General features: G+C 40.8%; 1 protein-coding gene across 2 annotated transcripts in view; it reads left to right on the top strand.

The window, feature by feature from the left end:
• rab28 (RAB28, member RAS oncogene family) overlaps positions 1 to 19,634 on the top strand; it is a 222,850-nt gene extending 203,216 nt beyond the window's left edge. Inside the window, exons 7-8 of one of the 2 annotated variants that reach the window (XM_072496385.1) lie at positions 15,753 to 15,853; positions 16,355 to 19,634. In XM_072496385.1, coding sequence (XP_072352486.1) covers positions 15,753 to 15,848 — 96 coding nt within the window. In that variant the 3' untranslated portion in view covers positions 15,849 to 15,853; positions 16,355 to 19,634. The remainder of the gene's footprint in view (positions 1 to 15,752; positions 15,854 to 16,354) is intronic. The other variant, XM_072496386.1, reaches the window with a different exon arrangement.
• The last annotated feature ends 868 nt before the right edge of the window (positions 19,635 to 20,502 follow it).

Genomic DNA, 20,502 nt, shown 5'->3' with positions numbered 1-20,502 from the left:
CATATCTAATTTGTCTCAACCTCCACCCACTCCCTCAACATCTCTGCCTGTCATGCAGTATTTCCCAGCTAAGTGGGTGGGCAGACAATCTGCTCCCAGGTCTCTGACAGTGATGGCCTTGAGCCAGCTGCAAAGAGATGCATGTGAAATGCCTAGGTGACATCAGCTAATATTTTTTATTTGTTGCCCACTGTTTAAAAGAATCATTTGCACTGCTTAAACACTGTGTTGCTCAGTTCCTTCCCCAGTGCTTTGGAGCACCAAGTTGCATCAGTGTTTTATTTGATGGGTATGAACTCTTAATTACTTCTCAATATGACAATTTTAAGCTGATTCCAAATTTCTTCAAATTGGTTTTTCATTTCATAATTTTAATTGTTGTACCTTTTACCTTGCAGTAATATTATTAGATTAATCTCTGATTGCAAATAATATCAGAAGAGCTTAAAAATAACTGCATATTTTCACATTCAATATCTGCAAATAGAAACTGACTGAAAGCTACTTGCTGAGATGAAGAATTTTGGGTCTGTCTTATTTAATGTTTTATTCTGTTTTAGAGCTCCAACTTTAATAAAATTGGAATTCCGTGTTTTAACACTTAATAAAAATTGCCAATTCTACTTCCTGATTCCTCCTGAAGAAAGTAATGTTTAAACAAAGCAATATTTAAAGGGGGGTCTTTCCCTATAAGCAAGAGATATGCGAGTGGAAAAAGTTGGGAAAAGGATGCATTTTTTGCAGAAGAAAATTATTTATATATATATATATATATATATATAAACATTTATGTTATTGTATATTGTAATTTACATCAAACTTAATGATTTTTTGTCTTTTAAGAGGGGAATCTGTTAAGAAAGAGCTAATGTTCCCTAATAATTTCAAGTTAGAACTGGAGTTTTAATTGTTTAATAGACTACACCAGTATATAAAGGGGATATAGGTGGCACTGTTTTGTTAATGGAGAAGTGATTAATGAAGAAAATAAAATTGGAGTCTAAGAAATCCAGATTTGCTTCCTAGTTCTTATTATATAGTTATCATTGGAGCTTAACATGGAGTTCCACCTGTAAGTAAGAATAAAGAGCTATCATATGACATTTGACAGACTGTACTGAGAGATAAGCCATCAAGTCACATTTCACTTGGTGCCCATGCACTGGATTTTGAATTCAGTAGTCCCCAGCAAAGAAATGATGGGTGCTGGGAGCAGACCCACACTGTCACATTTACAAAGCTGTAATGTGCCTGGGTATAGCTTTGCCACCTCAGACACGGCAAATCTCAAGGAAATGTAAAAAGAATAAGTGATCCACCTAAAATACAACCAAATCTTTGCACCCAGTGAAATGGATGTCTATTTGGGAACAGAAAGATCTATCTTTCATAAAGCTGAATTTCAGGTCCACCAAGGGCAGGAATGGTGGTGGACAGAGTCTGAACGTCTTTGGTGCCATCTGATGCCAGTTTCTAGAAGCTATCTATTTTGGAAATTTCCAGTCGACCTCCAGTTCCCTGAACTGACAGAGGTTCTTTATTCATTCATAAAATGTAGGCGTCGCTAATTGCTATCCCTCATTGTCCTTAACTCTGAAAAGTTCAGTTCAAGAGTCAACCATCTTGCGGTTGGTCTGGAGTCAGATGTAGGCCAGACTGGGTAAGAACAGATTTCCTTCCCCAAAGGACATAAGTGAACCAGATGGAAGTTTACGACAGTCGATGATAATTTCGTAGTCACCATTACTGAGACTAGCTTTACATCCCAGATTTATTAATTTAATTCAAATTAAACTGCTGCTGTAGTGGGATTTGAACACATTTCCCCAGAGCATTATGTTGGCTCTCTGGATTACTCGTTCAATGACATTCCAACAAAAAGGGACAAGATGGATTAACATTTTGGGGTCAATGTTCTTTGTTATCATTAATGTTCAAATATGATAACGGAAAGTGGAATGCTTCATTCACTTCTTCCAAATTTGCTGCAGTTTAAAACTATGAGCTCAAATTATATAAATAGACATGGTTTTCACATAAGCACGGTGTCCATTTGAATTTCAGCTAGGATATAAAGTTTAAAGATTGTAATTGAAATCCAAATGGACACAATAGTGTAGTAATTCTCTAAACAGTTCCTGATGTACCACCGTAATTTTGCCATAGGATTGGTGGAAACTCTAGGAAGTGGCTTATTATGGGAGATCGGCAGCATGCCCCTGACTGGTGTATGATCGTATTAATGTGATTTGTATCTGACGTGCATTTTGAATTCATCTCATTCTAATTAATTAAATATATTAACTTAAAAAGGATTCTTCTTCTTTTGTTAAATATTGTGTATGATTGGATCTTGCAATTTAAACAAACATTTTGGAAGTTAATTGGGGTGGATTGCATGGATTGCTGGATGAAGAGGCCAGAAATTTTGAGATTAGATAAGACTGCTGAAAAGTCTTCAGCCTGTATGATCTTAGGTGAAAGTTAGTGACCTATTTTGTGATCGCATCAGAAGGGAAGCTTTAATTAATTTAGATTTTTAGATAAGATGAAGTGATGGTGATCAATTGAAACCTGAGCAGAGCACTCATTATTAAGCATCACGGGCAAAGTCTGCCTTTTATGGTACTGAACTCATCTCTGCAGTCTAAAGCTATTTTCTGGTTTAGCATTACACCACTTGAACTGATGACTATTTGAACAAAAACATAATTTGGATTGAATACTAATACGTGTAGTGCATGCAATCAACAACTTATGGAGCAGTTGCACTGAAAAAGAGAACTTTCGGAGACTCTTATTTCCTTTCCATTGTAGTGTACAGTCTTAGAACTGTCTATAAGGAACAATTTTTAAAGCAATTTTATGTCAGACTTGTGCAAGTGTTGATATGATAAAAAAGCCATAAAGAAGAGTAAGGTAGACTATGAAAGTAAACTGGCTCAGAACATAAAAGCAGATAGTAAAAGCTTCTACAAATATATAAGACAAAAAGAGTGGCTAAGGTAAATATTGGTCCTTTGGAAGATGAGAAGGGAGATTTAATAATAGGAGACGGGGAAATGGCTGAGGAGCTGAACAGGTTTTTTGGGTCAGTCTCCACAGTAGAGGACACAAATAACATGCCAGTGACTTATGGAAATAAGGATATGATAGGTGAGGACCTTGAGATGATTGTAATCACTAAGGAGGCAGCATTGGGCAAGCTAATGGGGCTAAAGGTAGACAAGTCTCCTGGCCCTGATGGGATGCATCCCAGAGTGTTAAAAGAGATGGCTAGGGAAATTGTAAACGCACTAGTGATAATTTATCAAAATTCACTAGACTCTGGGGTGGTCCCAGAGGATTGGAAAGTAGCAAACGTGACACCACTGTTTAAAAAAAGGAGGTCGGCAGAAAGCGGGTAATTATAGGCCGGTAAGCTTAACTTCGATTGTAGGGAAAATTCTGGAATCTATCATTAAGGAGGAAATAGCGGGGCACCTGGAGGGAAATTGTCCCATTGGGCAGACGCAGCATGGGTTCACAAAGGGTAGGTCGTGTCTGACTAATTTGGTAGAATTTTTTGAGGACGTTACCAGTGCAGTAGATAACGGGGAGCCAATGGATGTGGTATATCTGGATTTCCAGAAAGCTTTTGACAAGGTGCCACACAAAAGGTTGCTGCATAAACTAAAGATGCATGGCATTGAGGGTAAAGTGGTAGCATGGGTAGAGGATTGGTTAACTAACAGAAAGCAGAGAGTGGGGATAAATGGGTGTTTCTCTGGTTGGCAACCTGTAACTAGTGGGATCCCTTAAGGATCAGTGTTGGGCCCGCAGTTATTCACAATTTACATAGACGATTTGGAGTTGGGGACCAAGTGCAATGTGTCAAAGTTTGCAGACGACACTAAGATGAGTGGTAAAGCAAAAAGGGCAGAGGATACCGGAAGTCTGCAGAAGGATTTGGATAGGTTAGGTGAATGGGCTAGGGTCTGGCAGATGGAATTCAATGTTGCCAAGTGTGAGGCTATCCATTTTGGGAGGAATAACAGCAGAATGGATTATTATTTAAACGGTAAGATGTTAAAACATGCTGCTGTGCAGAGGGACCTGGGTGTGCTGGTGCACGAGTCGCAAAAAGTTGGTGTGCAGGTGCAACAAGTGATTAAGATGGCTAATCTAGTTTTGTCTTTCATTGCTAGAGGGATGGAGTTCAAGACTAGTGAGGTTATGCTGCAATTGTATAGGGTGTTGGTGAGGCCGCATCTGGAGTATTGTGTTCAGTTTTGGTCTCCTTACCTGAGAAAGGACATATTGGCACTGGAGGGAGTGCAGAGGAGATTCACTAGGTTGATCCCAGAGTTGAGGGGATTAGATTATGACGAGAGGTTGAGTAGACTGGGACTGTACTCATTGGAGTTTAGAAGGATGTGGGGGGATCTTATTGAGACAAATAAAATTATGAAGGGAATAGATAGGATAGATGCGGGCAGGTTGTTTCCACTGGTCGGGGAAAGCAGAACTAGGGGGCATAGCCTCAAAATAAGGGGAGGTAGATTTAGGACGGAGTGTAGGAGGAACATCTTCACCCAAAGGGTTGTGAATCTCTGGAATTCCTTGCCCAGTGAAGCAGTTGAGGCTCCTTCTTTAAACGTTTTTAAGAAAAATATAGATGCCTTTCTAAAGAATAAAGGGATTCGGGGATATGGTGTAAGGGCCGGAGAGTGGAGCTGAGTCCGCAAAGATCAGCCATGATCTCATTAAATGGCGGAGCAGGCTCGAGGGGCCAGATGGCCTACTCCTGTTCCTAGTTCTTATGTTCTTATGTAAATACATATAAAGAGGCACACAGTCTTGCTGACACACTTTTTGGTTGAGGTTTGGCTCCCTATGGTAAGCTTTGGTTTCTTTTAAGATTCTAAACACTGCACTGCGGTACGGCCGTATATACAACAGTGGTCCACATTTTTGATAAAGCCAGTTTGTATACCGTTTAGACAAACCTAAGTCTACTTAATGGTTGAGTCTGCTGGTTCAGGGGTTTTTAAACTTGTATCAGTCAATTGAGGCCTCTACTGAAACCAATTTCTCTGTTTTTGTGGCATTATTTCAGCTGCAGCTCTTATGTTTGAGGTGGCAAAATGGGGACGCATGTTCGGCATTACTGTGTTTAGCCAGTAGAAATGTCGGGGTACTACTTTTTAATCTTATACTACTATTTTGCTGAACTTAAATCATAAGTGCCTTTTGCAAAACACAAAATTGGGTAAGACAGAAACAAAAAGTTGATTCAAAGAAATGAATGTTTAAATATTGGAATTTAAGTAAATTGAATTTTTTTTGTAATTTGTTTTATAGCCTCCTTAACTGTGGCAATATTTGTCTATGTATTTATCCCGCAAATGTTCTTATTATATATATTCCTATAAATGTATGTGTACATGTGTGCATATACATACATGCATGTATGTTTTTATATGTATATGTGTGCATTGTTATTACAAACATTAATGAATCCATATGGCTTACATCTATCTTTAGCCATCACTACATCTTGTGACCTAATAATCCACTCGATTGTACAAATAATGACAAACGGTGGGCAATAAATGCAGCTTTGCTAGCATCGCCCATATCCCCAGAATAATGGGAAAATATGTAGGCTTATCCTGTGGTTTTGCAAGTGGCAGGTTTCAAACTGGAAATTGTGAATTGGGAATAGATAGAAGGGAGACTGACCACTATATGATGGACCATTTGTTTTTGGCTGATCTGCAGGTGGCATCTTAGATTGGGAAAAAAGGCAAGGTTGCACGGGTCAAGAGGTGAAAGGTTGGATTAGCATTGCATTATGCAGGGCAAACAGATTGTGCCCACGGGCGGTACGGTAGCACAGTGGTTAGCACAGTTGCTTCACAGCTCCAGGGTCCCAGGTTCGATTCTCGGCTTGGTCACTGTCTGTGTGGAGTCTGCACGTTCTCCCCGTGTGTGCGTGGGTTTCCTTCAGGTGCTCTGGTTTCCCCCCCACAGTCCAAAGATATGCAGGTTAGGTAGATTGGCCATAAAATTGTCCTTGGTGTCTAAAAAGGTTACTGGGTTACAGGGATAGGGTGGAGGTGTGGGCTTAGGTAGGATGATCTTTCCATGGGCCGGTGCAGACTCGATGCGCCAAATTACCTCCTTCTGCACTGTAAATTCTATGAAAATAAAGTGTTGTAGGATCCTATTGTGTAATTGCATTTGGAAGATTCAAGGGGGAGATTGAAGCAGTTTTGGGTGAGATGGAGCAGCTTTATTTCAACCATGGAAGAACACAAAATATAATTTCAAAGTAGAAAAATTACTTTTATGTCCAAAGCTTGAGTGAGTCCCATTCTCCTAATAACCCTGTGCTCACTGGTCAAGCAACGTTTTGATTAGAAAATCCTCATGCCCTTCTCTATCATTGGGAACCATAGAATTCCTACAGTGCAGAAGGAGGCCATTCGGCCCACCACATCTGCACCAACGCTCTGAAAGAGCACCCTACCTAGGCCCACTTCCCCCACCCTATCCCTGTAATCCTGTAACCCCATCTAACCTGCACATCTTTGGACACTTAAGGGGCAATTTAGCATGGCCAATCCACCTAACCTGCACATCTTTGGACTGTGGGAGGAAACCGGAACACCCATTGGAAACCCATGCACACATGGGGGGAAAAGTGCAAACTACACACAGACAGTCATCCAAGGTCAGAATGGAATCTGGGTTCCTGGCACTGCGAGGCAACATGTGACTTTGTGCCACCGTGCTGCCCCTGTTCTCTCCTTGAACCTCAACCCTCCAAGATATCTGTGCTACTCTTAATTCGGGCCTCTTGTGACTCCCAATCATCATTAAAGCACCATTGGTGGCTGTGGCATCAGTCACCGAGGCACGAAGCACTGAAATTCCCTCCCTACACCAGACTCGTTATCATATTTAAAGTTGCAATCCAACTCCTTGGATTAGATTAGTCGGCATTCCACCTTCCGGCTTCACTTAAAACCAAAATGGGCAATTTGGATGTAGTTTTGTGCAGGAAAACCCGTTCAGCCCCAAACTACCTGTATTTTTTTAATGATTCAACCCTATGTTTCTGCAGATGGATGAAGGGGTGGTTTTCTTGGGGCTTTTCCCACTAGTCATGGTAATTTAAGTGGAAGTTGGGCAGAAACCCTTTTCCCAATGTAAACAAAGTTTCCATTGTTCTTGCAAAACAGCCACAGAACCGCTGAAGAAATTGACCCCTTTGATGTTTAACAAGAACCTAATGTTTTTCTTGTGAAGTACTTGTATTAAAAAATGCCAAGATCTGTGGAATAAACTGGGCACTGTCAAGTCTACAGCGAGCTTCTTATTGTGGCCTGAGAACAGCAGTGTTTGCAGGTGGAGTTTCAGCTCTGTGGGAACTGTCAGTTAGTTTCAGCCATTTCAAAGAAGTGATTATTTTTATTGGCTTTTTCGAAAGTCAAACAAGACTTTGTTCGCTTGGCACTTTGTCAAAATGTAATCAATCTAGGTGGAGATATTATGGCTTCACAGGTTAGACAATTGAATTTGAATCAGTCAATGAAATGACTCTTTACAGATGGCTTATGAGACAATCTTCATCCCTGTTTGTTCAGTTTTTAAAAAGAGTATCTGATGTTAGACCACAAGACCATAAGACATAGGAGCAGAATTAGGCCATTTGGCCCATTGAGTCTGCTCTGCCACTCAATCATGGCTGATATGTTTCATAGAATTTATGGTGCAGAAGGAGGCCATTCGGCCCATCGAGTCTGCACCGGCTCTTGGAAAGAGCACCCTACCCAAGGTCAACACCTCCACCCTCTCCCCATAACCCAGTAACCCCACCCAACACTAAGGGCAATTTTGGACACGAAGGGCAATTTATCATGGCCAATCCGCCTAACCTGCACATCTTTGGACTGTGGGAAGAAACCGGAGCACCCGGAGGAAACCCACGCACACACGGGGAGGATGTGCAGACTCCGCACAGACAGTGACCCAAGCCGGAATCGAACCTGGGACCCTGGAGCTGTGAAGCAATTGTGCTATCCACAATGTACCGTGCTGCCCCATTCTCATCTCCATTCTCCAGCCTTCTTCTCATAAACCTTGATCCTCTTATTAATCAAGAACCTATCTATATCCTTTTTTTTTCTTTTCTTTCTTTTTTAAAATAAATTTAGAGTAGCCAATTCATTTTTTCCAATTAAGGGGCAATTTAGCGTGGCCAATTCACCCAGTTTACACATCTTTGGATTGTGGAGGCGAAACCCACGCAAACACTGGGAGAATGTGCAAACTCCACACGGACAGTGACCCAGAGCCGGGATTGAACCTGGGACCTCGGCGCCATGAGGCAGCAGTGTTAACCACTGTGCCACCGTGCTGCCCTGTTTATCTCTATATTAAAGGCACTCACTGACATGGCCTCCACAGCCTTCTGTGGCAATGGGTTCCACAGATTCACCACCCTCTGGCTGAAGAAATTCCTCCTCATCTCTGTTTTAAAGAATCTTCCCTTCAGTCTGAGGCTGTGCTGTCAGGTTCTCGTCTCTCCTAGTGGAAACATCCTCTCCACGTTCACTCTATCTAGGCCTCCCAGTATTCTGTAAGTTTCAATGAGATGTTAAGACGCTCATTATCACATTGTGACAGTCCCTAGATGATGGAACTGTTTTCTCATGCAAACCTTCCCAAATTCCCCAGGAGTTTTCCAAAGTAAAAGATTTATATATTTGGGTCCGCTATGAGCAACTCTGTAGGGGGCTGAATAGGAAGGATGGAGGGTTTGCACTTTGGCATTCACAGTATGTCCCACATGCACAAGTACATAAGAAATAAGAATAAGAAGTAGGAGGGGATGCCATAGTGGTATTGTCACTGGACTAGTAAACCAGAAACCCAGGGTAATGCTCTGGGGATCCAGGTTCAAATCCCGCCACTGCAGATGGTGAAATTTGAATTCAGTAAAAATCTGAAATTAAAAGACTAATGAAGACTATGAAACCATTGTCAATTGTCGTAAAAACCCACCTGGTGCACTAATGCCCTTTGGTGAAGAAGATCTTCCGTCCTTAACTGGTCTAGCCTACATATGGCAACAATGTGGTTGACTCTTAACTGCCCTCTCAAGGGTAGTTAGGGATGGGCAATAAATGCTGGCCCAGCCTGTGACGCCCACATCTCATGAAAGTATTAAAAAACAAAGATTAGACCTTTCATGGCTGCACTACCATTCAATAAGATCACGAATGATCAACCTCAACCTTCCCACACTATCCTCATATTCCTTAATTCCCTGCGTATCCAAAAATCTCTGTGTGTCTGTCTGGAATATATTCATTGGCAGGTCTCTGGGGTAGAGAATTTCAGATATCCACAACACTTTGGGAGTGAAGAAATCCTTCCTCATTGCTGTCTCTTATTCTGAGATTGTGACTCAGTTCCAGACTCCATTGAGCATCTACACTGTTAAACCTGTTAAGAATTTAATAAATTCCAATGAAATTACCCCTCATCCTCCTAAACTGTAGGGATTATAGGCCTAGTCCATATTTTGTCCTCTAGGTCATACGTGCATCCCAGGAATCCGTCTGGTGAACCTTCATTGCATTTCCACCAAAACTAATATATCCTTTTGTAGGTAAGGACACCAAAACTGTATATATGTATTCTAGGTGTGGTTTCAACAAGGCCTTGTACAATTGTAGTTAGACTTCTTCACTCTTGTTCTGAATCATTCAGGGTGGGTGAGTGGGATGACATGTCCATTTTGTCAAAGGAAGTTTTTCAAATTAAAGGGACAACAAGATCAGCATTTGCTGTCCAGCCTTAATTGGCCTTGAACTGAGTGGATTGCTAGGCCATCTCAGGAGGCAGCTAAAAGTCAAGGAGTCACAAGTAGGCCAGAACAGGTAAGGATAGCAGATTTACTTCTCTAAAGGACATTAGCAGATCAGACGGCAACAATCGATGATCTTTGTTATGGTCACCATTACCGAGACTAGCTTTGTATTCCAGATTTATTAATTTAATTAAATTTCACCAGCTGCTGCGGTTGGATTTAAACCCATGTCCCCAAGGTATTAGCCTGGGCTTTGGTATTACTAATCCAGTGACATCTCCTCTCCCACCGAGATTATATTCCATTGACCATGGGCGGGATTCTCCAACCCTCCGCGCCAAATCGCACTCAGCGCAGGGGCGGAGAATTACCCAAAATACGCTCCCATGCCGGCACGTGATTCTCCGGCGACCGGAGAATCGCTGCCAGTTGCGCGCGATCAACACGGCGCCGGTCGGGGCTGTTGAAAGCGGCCCCCTCGGCGATTCTCCGCGCTCGACGGGCTGAGTGCCCGCTGATTCCCGCCAGCGTGGTTCACATGTGGTCCCACCCGGCGGGACCTCGGCTTTCTGGCTGCGGGGACCGTCCTGGTGGGGGAAGGGGGGGGATCCGACTCTGGAGGGGGCCTCCACGGTGGGCAGGCTTGCGATCGGTGGCTACTGATTGGTGGGCGCGCTCATTCGGGGAGGGCCTATGTTCCTCCGTACCTGGCCCCTGTAGGGCGCTGCCATATTGCGCCGGCGGCCGGCTGCGGTGCGCATGCGCGGGCGTAACTGCAGGGCCACCGGCAGCCGGAGCTGCGGGACGCACGCCGGGGCTCTCCTGGCCCCTTGAAGATGGAGAAACACCCCGGACTTTCTAGGAACAAGTCCGGAGTGATTCCCGCCCGTTCTCCGGCGGGCATGGGGATTTAGTCCCCAGAAGGGAGAATCCCGCCCCCTATTCTTGCTCACTTATTTAACCAGTCTTTTTCCTTTTGCATCCTCACCACAGCTTGCTTTCACAGCTATGTGTTGTCTGCAGTTTGGATGAATTATACTCCCTCTCCTCATCAACCTCATTGTTATAAATTTTAAACAGCTGAGGCCCAAGCACTGCTGCTTGTAGTACCCTGCTAGTTATACATTCCCAACCTGAAAATTACTATTTATTACCACTTCTGCTCTGATCCTTAACCAGTCCTCAGTTCATGCTATTACTTCCAAATGCACAACACACATTTTGTATAATATCCTCCGTAGCACCTTTTTGAATGCATTTTGAAAATAATTGTACACTACGTTTGTGTTTTCCCCTTATCTACCAATCTCAAAAACCCGAATAGATTTGTCAAACACATTTTTTTGTTTCATTAAACAGTGTTGACTCCATAATCCTATTCTGATTATCAAAGTTCTCTGTTTCCACGACCATAACAGATTCTAGCCAACCCACCCACCTCTCCAGTGTAACCAAAGCTCAAGAGTTGCAATTTCAGTCCAAGCTCTGTTTATTTCAGTTACTTAGTGAATATATAACTACTATTCAGATTTACTTAAGGACTTGCTCTCTTGAAGGAGCCAAAGGTCACTGATGTGCTGTTTGGAATTTATTTTTTGAAAAGTTCAAGTTTGATTCCACACCCCACTGCAATATTGTCCAAACATTTCTTTGGTTCAGAGCTGCAGTCAATGGAACTTTTTTGCCCAGATTGATGCTTTACTTTTGCTCCAACCAAGAGTTGGTTTGGGCAGAAGGATTTGTTGGCATTAGGAAAGGAAAAGAAAGTAATTCCAACTCAAAGGGCACTCTCTCATTCTCTTGCTCTCTGTCCTGGACAATCACACGGGGAAACAAATAGGATCAGATTGTTTGCCTGTTTTATACCCTGCCAATTATATTCTTGGTAGTTTTTAAGGATGGGAAAAAGATAGCAGTATTGCAAGGCGCACAGATGTGGGTAACTAGAGGTTTTGGGAGGGTGGCTAGCATCATGCTCTCGCTCTGAGGTATGAATAGTTTAGGAACATGGAGCCACTAATGGAGTTCATCCGGCTTGATCTAGAGCAGGACCAAGATCTCAGTTAGCTCAAGTGGGTTTTCAATCCTAAAACTTCAAATAAGGTATCTACTTCAAAAGCAAAATATTATAGGTGTGTTAAGTCGGAAATAAAAAATGCTGGAAATAGCAGGTGGAATTTGTTTAGATGTGGCCACTGCCAGAACAACGGGACCATTTTCAGGTTGGGAATCCAAATGATGAAGAAATGGCCTCTGCTGAGGCTGTTTTGCCAAGCCATGGCATTCGCATCTCATCTCTGGCTCCCTGCCTATTGGGGGGGTCGCGGTGAGCAGGTTGACGCAATCATTTTGTTCCAATAAATGTTTCTAATTAAAGGGACAATGATATTTGTGATGAATTTAAGACAATTACTTTAAAAGCCTAGTTTAAAAATGCTTACAGTCAGTATGTCTGCTGGAGCTGTGATTAAAAAAACATTTTACCTGTTTGTAGATAATATAATGTTGTGACAGTTTGAGCTTGGCCAAACAACTCGAGTCACATCTTGTAACAAGAGAAAAAGGAATCCTGTGTGCTTTTGAGTGCAGCTGGTGTATCTAATGGGAGGGGCCAGTTCTACCTGGGCAGAGGAGTTGTTTCGAGGGCTCCTAACTGAACAGAAGATTTTCAGCTTGGTTAAAAAAAAAAGTTTCTCTGTCCTAAGAACTCTGCACCAAGAAAAGCAAATAGAACCTGTTTGTCAACTTTATACATAAGTGGCATATATGGGTTTGCTTAATTGGAAAGTAACGGCAGTTTTCAGGAAGCAAGTTAAGATGTTGTAACTGTTAACTATCAAGCTATTTCTTTGTTGCTAATGTGCTTAATACTGTGTTTAAATTAAAGTTTGTTTTAATATAGGGTGCCACGGTAGCACAATGGTTAGCGCTGTTACTTCACGGCGCCAGGGTCCCAGGTTCGATTCCCGCTTGGGTCACTGTCTGTGCGTAGTCTGCACATTCTCCCTGTGTCTGTGTGGGTTTTCTCCTGGTGCTCCGTTTCCTCCCACAAGTCCCAAAAGACTTGCTTGTTAAGGTGAATTGGACATTCTGAATTCTCCCTCTTTGTACCCGAACAGATGCGGGAGTGTGGCGACAAGGGAATTTTCACAGTAACGTCATTGACTGTTAATGTAAGCCTACTTGTAACAGTAATAAAGATTATTATTAATATAAAAGCTGTCTACTGGTCAGTGTTATCATGCCTGTGGTGTAGTAACATTTCCTCACAGTTTTACTAAATGCAAATTCAAATCCAGGATCTTAACCAAAATTGGTGTTCCAGTCCAGACCCATAACAATTAGGGGCCCTTTGGAGTCTTTTAAAAAGTATAATTCCTTGTCTAAGATTGTTGAATTTAAATACAGCGAGTGCGAGGCGCTGTTGCTTTCAAGTGGTGTTACTCTGTCAGTTTAATAGGGAGTGATTGTCAAATAGCTCTTTCAGAGGCTAAGAATTTCTTGGGTTTTGAAGAAGTAACTTGGGCTGGTTTACAAAAGGCGGTTAAAAGACAACTTTTGGAATTGGTGGGCAGGCTGCAGTTGAATTTATCTGTCGGGGCAAGGAAGGTCGAGATAATTGAAGCGATTATTCCAAATTTAAATTTGTAAGGAATGCCAGAGACACAGCTTGGGTCGTAGCAAGAATCATTGAAATTGGCTAAAATTCAATCACAAATGAAACAATTGTAACATGATAAAGAAATTAAACAGCTTTAATTAGAAGCAGAAGAAAGAATTTGAACTTCAGAAAATAGACCTGAAGGAGAGGGAAGTGAAAAGGCATAGAGAATATCAACTTAAAAGGTTGGAGTGAAAGGCAGAAGCTGAGGCAAGTCCAGAGGAAGGACTAACCCTTCCCAGTCCAAATCCTAGTGGGGATAAGTTTAAATATGTTCAAGCATTGCCAAGGTTTGACGAGAAGGATGCAGAAGCATTTTTTAAAAATGTCTTAAGAAAGTAGCTAAACAATAAAATTGGCCAAAAGCCTAGTGGGTATTATTGGGTTAATCAAAATTAGTAAGTAGAGCTATTGAAGTGCTTGTGTCACTGTCAGAGGAGGTATCGAAGGATTATGATGAGGTGAGAAAAGCCATTTTAAGTGTGTACGAACTAGTGCCAGAAGTCTATAGACTGAAGTTTAGAATCTAAGGAAAGAAACCGGTCCAGCCTATGTAGAATTTGAAAGAATCAAGCAAAATAATTTTGCAATGTGAATAAGAGCATTAAAAATGGACCAAACATATGAAGCTCTTGGGAAAATTATTATTCTGGAGGAATTTAAAGATTCACTTCCGCAGTAGTGAGAACTCTTGTGGAAGAACAAAGGATTAAGACTGTAAGACAGGCTGCAAAATGGCAGGTGATTTTGAATATGTTCATCAATCAAGGTTTGGTTTTTAACATTTTCAGTCTGTGAAGGATAGAAACTGTGATAATATAAAATCCACAGGTGGTCAAGGCAAAGGAGATTTTGCCTCCAGTTAAAAAAGAAACATGAGAGTGAAAGAGAGATAAGAAAACTCTGATGTTTTCATTGTCATAAAGTTGGACATGCAAAGTCTCAGTGTCGGTTGCTTAAGAAAAGTACTGGGAATACAGGCTCTTTAAAACAGGATAAGCCAGTGGGGTTTATTATAGTGGCACAGGAAACCATGGTTACAGCTAAAGAGGTGCAAAAGTGTGTATAGTCTGTTCAGAGGTTGGTTGACAAACAGGTGTCAAATTTTTTTAAGATTTCATTTTTGAGGGTAAGGTTTACTCATGTACAAGGCGGAGTAGGTAAGGAGGTTAAAATCTTAAGGGATACAAGAGCAAGTCAATATTTAATGGCAAGAGATAAGGAGATATGTAGATCAGAAGGAGCATAGCCAGAAAAGGTGGTAATATGTGGAATTAATGGTGAAGTGAGTAGTATTCCATTATGTAAAGTTAGAGAGGCTGGTGAAATGTGATGGGGCCTGATCTACCAGCGGCATCACGGTCGAACAAGAGTGTGGCGCGGCTGGTAGATGCCTGCCAGGTGAAGCCTCCCACAGGAGATCTACGCAGATCTCACAAGGTGTCGAGATCGGGATTCTACCCACAATAGGCGTGACCAAACTGCACTCGCTTAAGTAGGATTTAAACCTACTTAAGTGAGCTCACCCGGGATCAAGGCGTTACTTGAATATTTTGATCACTTAACTGAAAGCTGTCTGAGGTTTCCTTCAATCTCATCCCAGTGAAGCCCAGAAGGCAGGGATGGGAATCCCACCAATGTCATTTTTTAAAGGATTAACTCTGGAGGCAAACCTGCAATATGTTACTTTTCCTTGGTCTAGTCGAGTACAGTTATTCTCTATACTTTATGTTCAAACATTTTCTGTGCATAATTAATGTTTTTTTTCCATCCAGATATCACTTTTTAAAACTTCTTTAAAAATTTTATACCGCTCTTTAGCTATGTGCTTTTTAATACTTTATAAACTATTGCAATTCGACTTTGTTTGTAGATATAGGGTTAAATTTGATCTTTATTCTACAAAGGAAAGCTATGTCCTTTGGCTTAATTTACCTCCTGTCCTGCTCTGTACGTTTTCCTCATTGCTTGAATTTACGGATCGACATTATACTGATCGACATTATTTTAACATTGATAATTTATTTGAAGAATGGGTTGCTGGTGGTGTTAAAATAAAGTAAATTGAGAAATCTGTGGGTTTTTTTTTACTTTGCTATATTTTAAGTTCACTTTCGTCATTACTCGTTTAAAATGTGAAACATTTCAACTCTGTCTTCATTCTCCTTTCATTTTTTCCCTCTATTTCCTCACTCTTTTGTTGTCCTGGTATCTTTTTGTTGGCAGCATATTGTCAGGGCCGAGTTGGTAAATTACCCACATGATGCGAATCTATCACGGAGCTCTGCACCATGCCGGAGTAAAGTATGTGCCATACAATAATTCAGGTACTGCAACAGAAACTTGAACCCATCAGTTTCTTTTTAGCAAATTTTCATAAAATGAAGGGCAAAAATGTAGCTCATTTAGACAGTTATTTGAAATATTAAATATTGATTTTATAATTTCATGCATATTCACCCCCATTCTGTATAGCAATTCTTGCATCAGTATTGTGCCTTTAAAGAAATAAAAAACCCTAACATGTGGTTGTCATATTATAGTAGATCCCCTTCAGTCATTTGTTTGTTGAAACTTAACTCACGCATAGTAAGAGACAGTTTATTAAAGCTTGTACATTTATTTTTATAGGGTATTAAGCTAATTCTGCTTTATTGCCTCAATGCTCAGCAATGCAATAATACATTATCTACTTCATATGTAATTGAACGTTTTACTGGACTTGTATTAGCATACTTATCCCCTCTCGAATAAATCTATTTTGACTTGTATTTTATGCTGAATTTGCAGAATGATCCATAACATCTCTACTTCTTATTTTCTGACAGCGTGTAGTGAAGGCAGATATTGTGAATTACAGCCAGGAGCCTGTGGTGAGAACTGTGAACCCTCCGAGAAGTTCAATGTGTGCAGTTCAGTGATCCCGTCACATCCCCATATTAGTACATTTGGCAATCCTGCTTCGTTCACACAGGCCCATTCTTTCTCAGGAACTTCGTTTTGACAGCAACCATCTCAGCAACACAGTAAAAGACTTCACGGACTGACTGCATTACCGTATGCTGAGAAACAAGGCAGCCACTGTCGACTGCAGAGATCCAAGAGGTTGGACCACACATTTGAGTATGATTTTCAGAATTGAGTTATGAGAGGATATTCACCATTTTGTTTAAAATGATGGTGCAACTGAATCAGATATGTACTTCACAACTATCAAAAGTCTAATTTATAGAGCAGTGTGTTTAAATGTAATTCAGCATTGACAGAAACGGCAAGTTCACTTAAAATAACAAAAGGCAACGTTGTATTGATCTGGAAAAACAAGCAACTTTAATTGTAATTTTGTTTAACAAAAAATGTGGGCTGTGCAGCAGATTGCTCTGAGGACCTGAATCTTACTTAAAATCTACTTAAGAAAAAGAGTCACGCTCATGAAAATTAATTTGGCTCATTGAAGCGCAGCTCTCTTGTACATTTACTCTCCTACATCATCCAAATGCTTCTTGAATGCCCTGAATATTTTCGGCTTTACTATTTGCCTGACTGATTATTCCATACATTTGTCACTCTTTTGGTAAGGTGATTAAATTTGCTTTTAGCAATTTGAATTTAATATTCTCATAGCCTCAAGTCAAATTCCTTGCATAGTTTACCTATGCCGTTTAATATTTTAGGTACCTGTATGGGGTTCTCCTTAATCATTTTCTTTCCAGAGTTTTGATTTAAGTTTTTCTTTATAGCCCTTTCCTTTTACACTTGGGAATCAAGCATGTTGCTGACCTTTGCATCCTCACCTGTATGTTTGTGTGTGTGTGTATCTATCTGCCTGTCTGCTTTCGACATAGACATTTTGTGGCATGACCAGAATTAACTGCAACATTAAAGTGTGATCTGAGACCGTACATTATAAAGTCCTAAGGTAATTACTTATAGACCTGTACTCTACTGTTCTGTCAGTGTGTCTTTGCATTATATTAACATTTAAAAAATGTTTGTAATCTAACCTTTAAAAGTGATGACCACTTTCGTTGCAAGGTCTTTTTCTAAGAATCCATTTATATGGCAGGTTTTGCCGAACTGCGATGCTGAGGTTTCACACTAAAGCTGGCATCTTGGTCTAATTAAGTGTTAGAGCTCCTGAAGGAAGCAGTCTCACTGTGTGTATAATTTCAATTCTTGGGGCATTTCTAAATCATCTTCATGTTAAATGTTTACAGTGCGTGAAAGTTGCCATCTGAATGTCTAAACATTTAAATTTCAGCAGTTGAGAAATGAACCCCATGCAAATGAGCACATAGTATACTTAAAAACCACCTTTACTTAACCAGTGCGCACTATATATTTGTTAGTGTTAAATTTCATTTCTCCATCTTTCTGCAAATCTTCATATGCAGCCTGTTAATATTGGTTTTATTTTTGGAAAACACATTTAGGTTAATTAATATATTTTAGAAGCAGGATTCAAGAACAGGGTCTCTTCCCAACACTCCTTTCTTTCCTAGCCTAATGCTATGGTCTTGAAATTGCATCTGCTGGGGTAAATGTGACAGATCAGAACTTTCACTCGTCTTACCCTAGGCCAAGATCCCGCACTGAATCCTAGGGGCAGACAATTTGCTTTCCTGGGGCGAGCATTAGCTTATATACCCTGCCCTAGTGAGATGGAGCAGTCCAGCAGGGCCAAAGAAAATATGTTTTCAGTTTTGTGTATGAATTACCATCGTCTGCTAACGGTGGTGTTCAGTAAGCGAGGTCTTCATTGACTTTGAGTTCTTCTGAAAGAGCTGTGGTCATTTAGAATGGAATTTCAAAGGGAAGTCTTAGAATGTAACCTATTAGAATAATTTTCCCTACTTTACGTTAATATAGATATTAGAGCAGATGCCTGTAATTTTCTAAGTCAGTACTGTTTGTATTTTTGTTTCCTTTCCCACTCTCCCTTCCACTGATAATGGAACTTATCTGTTACTGAGAGTTTATATTGATCTTCATCTGAAGAAACGTCATATTAGACTTGAAATGTCAACACTGTTTGTCTTTGCAGATGCTGCAAAGTAGGGGGCAGTACGGTAGCATTGTGGATAGCACAATTGCTTCACAGCTCCAGGGTCCCAGGTTCGATTCCAGCTTGGGTCACTGTCTGTGCGGAGTCTGCACATCCTCCCCATGTGTGCGTGGGTTTCCTCTGGGTGCTCCGGTTTCCTCCCACAGTCCAAAGATGTGCGGGTTAGGTGGATTGGCCATGATAAATTGCCCTTAGTAACCACAATTGCCCTTAATGTTGGGTGGGGTCACTGGGTTATGGGGATAGGGTGAAGGTGTTGACCTTGGGTAGGGTGCTCGTTCCAAGAGCCGGTGCAGACTCGATGGGCCGAATGGCCTCCTTCAGCACTGTAAATTCTATGGAATGCTGCCAGACCTGCTGAGTTTTTCCAGTACCGACTGTTTTTATCTTTTTATCATTCACAATCTATATAAATTGTATCCTTGCATTCTGTGAAAGCAGTCCAATATATCTCCATCATTGGTAGTACTTTTGAAGCATTTCCAATTGTAGTTCATCAAAGCACCATACACCGGGTCAACTCCATGTTTTATAAATACTGTGCATGTTTTATGGTTTCATACAGCAATGAGAAATGCACATTGCATAACTTTACTATGATCTTCCTCACTAATATTCCAACCAGGGTACTAGGTAAGTTCAGCTCACAAAGGCACACTAATTAAATTATAAAATAAATTGTCTACAATCCTCTTCAAACTTCATAATTCTTACTGTATTGTAAATAACTCATTGATGTATCAATGGTAGTTAACTAGATGCACAATACTTGCAATATGAATGAAGGCTCAATTGTTTAAAAACATTTCTGATATTTTTTAAATGATTTTTGTCATTTATTGCATAAAGATAGAGTTATGTTGCAATTATATTACAGACTTTCCTAGCAGATCTCTCTGCTCAATGCAATATGAAGTAGAATATGAGCTGCTTAAAGTATTGTTGGGCTGATGTAACTGGGATATAGTTGTTCTTGAACGTTGTAAATTTTATCCAGGTTTTATTTGTATGTGAATATCTTGGAATAAAAATGTTTTACTGCTCTTTTTGACTGTACATCTGCTTATAAAAATACAAGAGATTTACAGAAGTTGGTATTGTTTTAATTATTGAATATACATGAACGCAAATTAGGTTAATAGCCTATGTTAACTGAAAATATTTCAGTTTCACATTTTTCACATTGGTACAAGTAATGTTTATATTAATTTTATTTAATTGATATCAGCCAATTTAGCAATTTAATAAGAGGTTCATTTTGGCTTAGACAAATGTAAAAAGGAAAATTATACTTTTATGTTTCACCCCCAAAAATAATTTTTACTCCAGGTTTATCAAAGATTGTATGGACTATACATGGACTAAGCGGTGATGGGTTATACTTGCAAATTCATCATGCTTCACTGTATCACAAGTAAATTGATGATCTTCCCATTTTGAAGCTCAGCGCTGAGTGTTCACAAGGCTGCTTGACCAAGGTGCACATCACTGCTGAGCCTCATTTGGGACGGGAATTTCCACAAGGATGCCCTCCTGACTCCCACGATATAGTTCGGGGTGAGAAAGGTCAACGACGGCCTTCCTGCCCAGAAGTTATTTGAGGCCATCAAATGGCCACTTAGGGCCTCATCACTCTGCCGCTGCTATTAAACCTTGTGCCTGGTGGAGGGGGGGGTCTCCAATGGAGAGACCTGTCAGTGGCAAAGGCTGCACATGAGTGAAGCCCCAGACTGCCTCCACCCGACACCATGATCTCCTGCCTCACCTACCATTCCTTCAAGGCTCCAGTGATGATCTACAACCTGGGCCTACTACAGTACCGGCAGTGACAACCTGAATATCTACCCTAAAGATGCTAAAGAACCTTTGATCAACCAGATTAGTTTCTGATTGACATTAAATCAGAGTGAG

Source organism: Scyliorhinus torazame, chromosome 3, assembly GCF_047496885.1.
Source record: "Scyliorhinus torazame isolate Kashiwa2021f chromosome 3, sScyTor2.1, whole genome shotgun sequence".
NCBI lineage: Eukaryota > Metazoa > Chordata > Chondrichthyes > Carcharhiniformes > Scyliorhinidae > Scyliorhinus > Scyliorhinus torazame.
The sequence above is the reverse complement of the archived record's forward strand: the minus strand, read 5'-3'. Positions and strand labels throughout refer to the sequence as shown.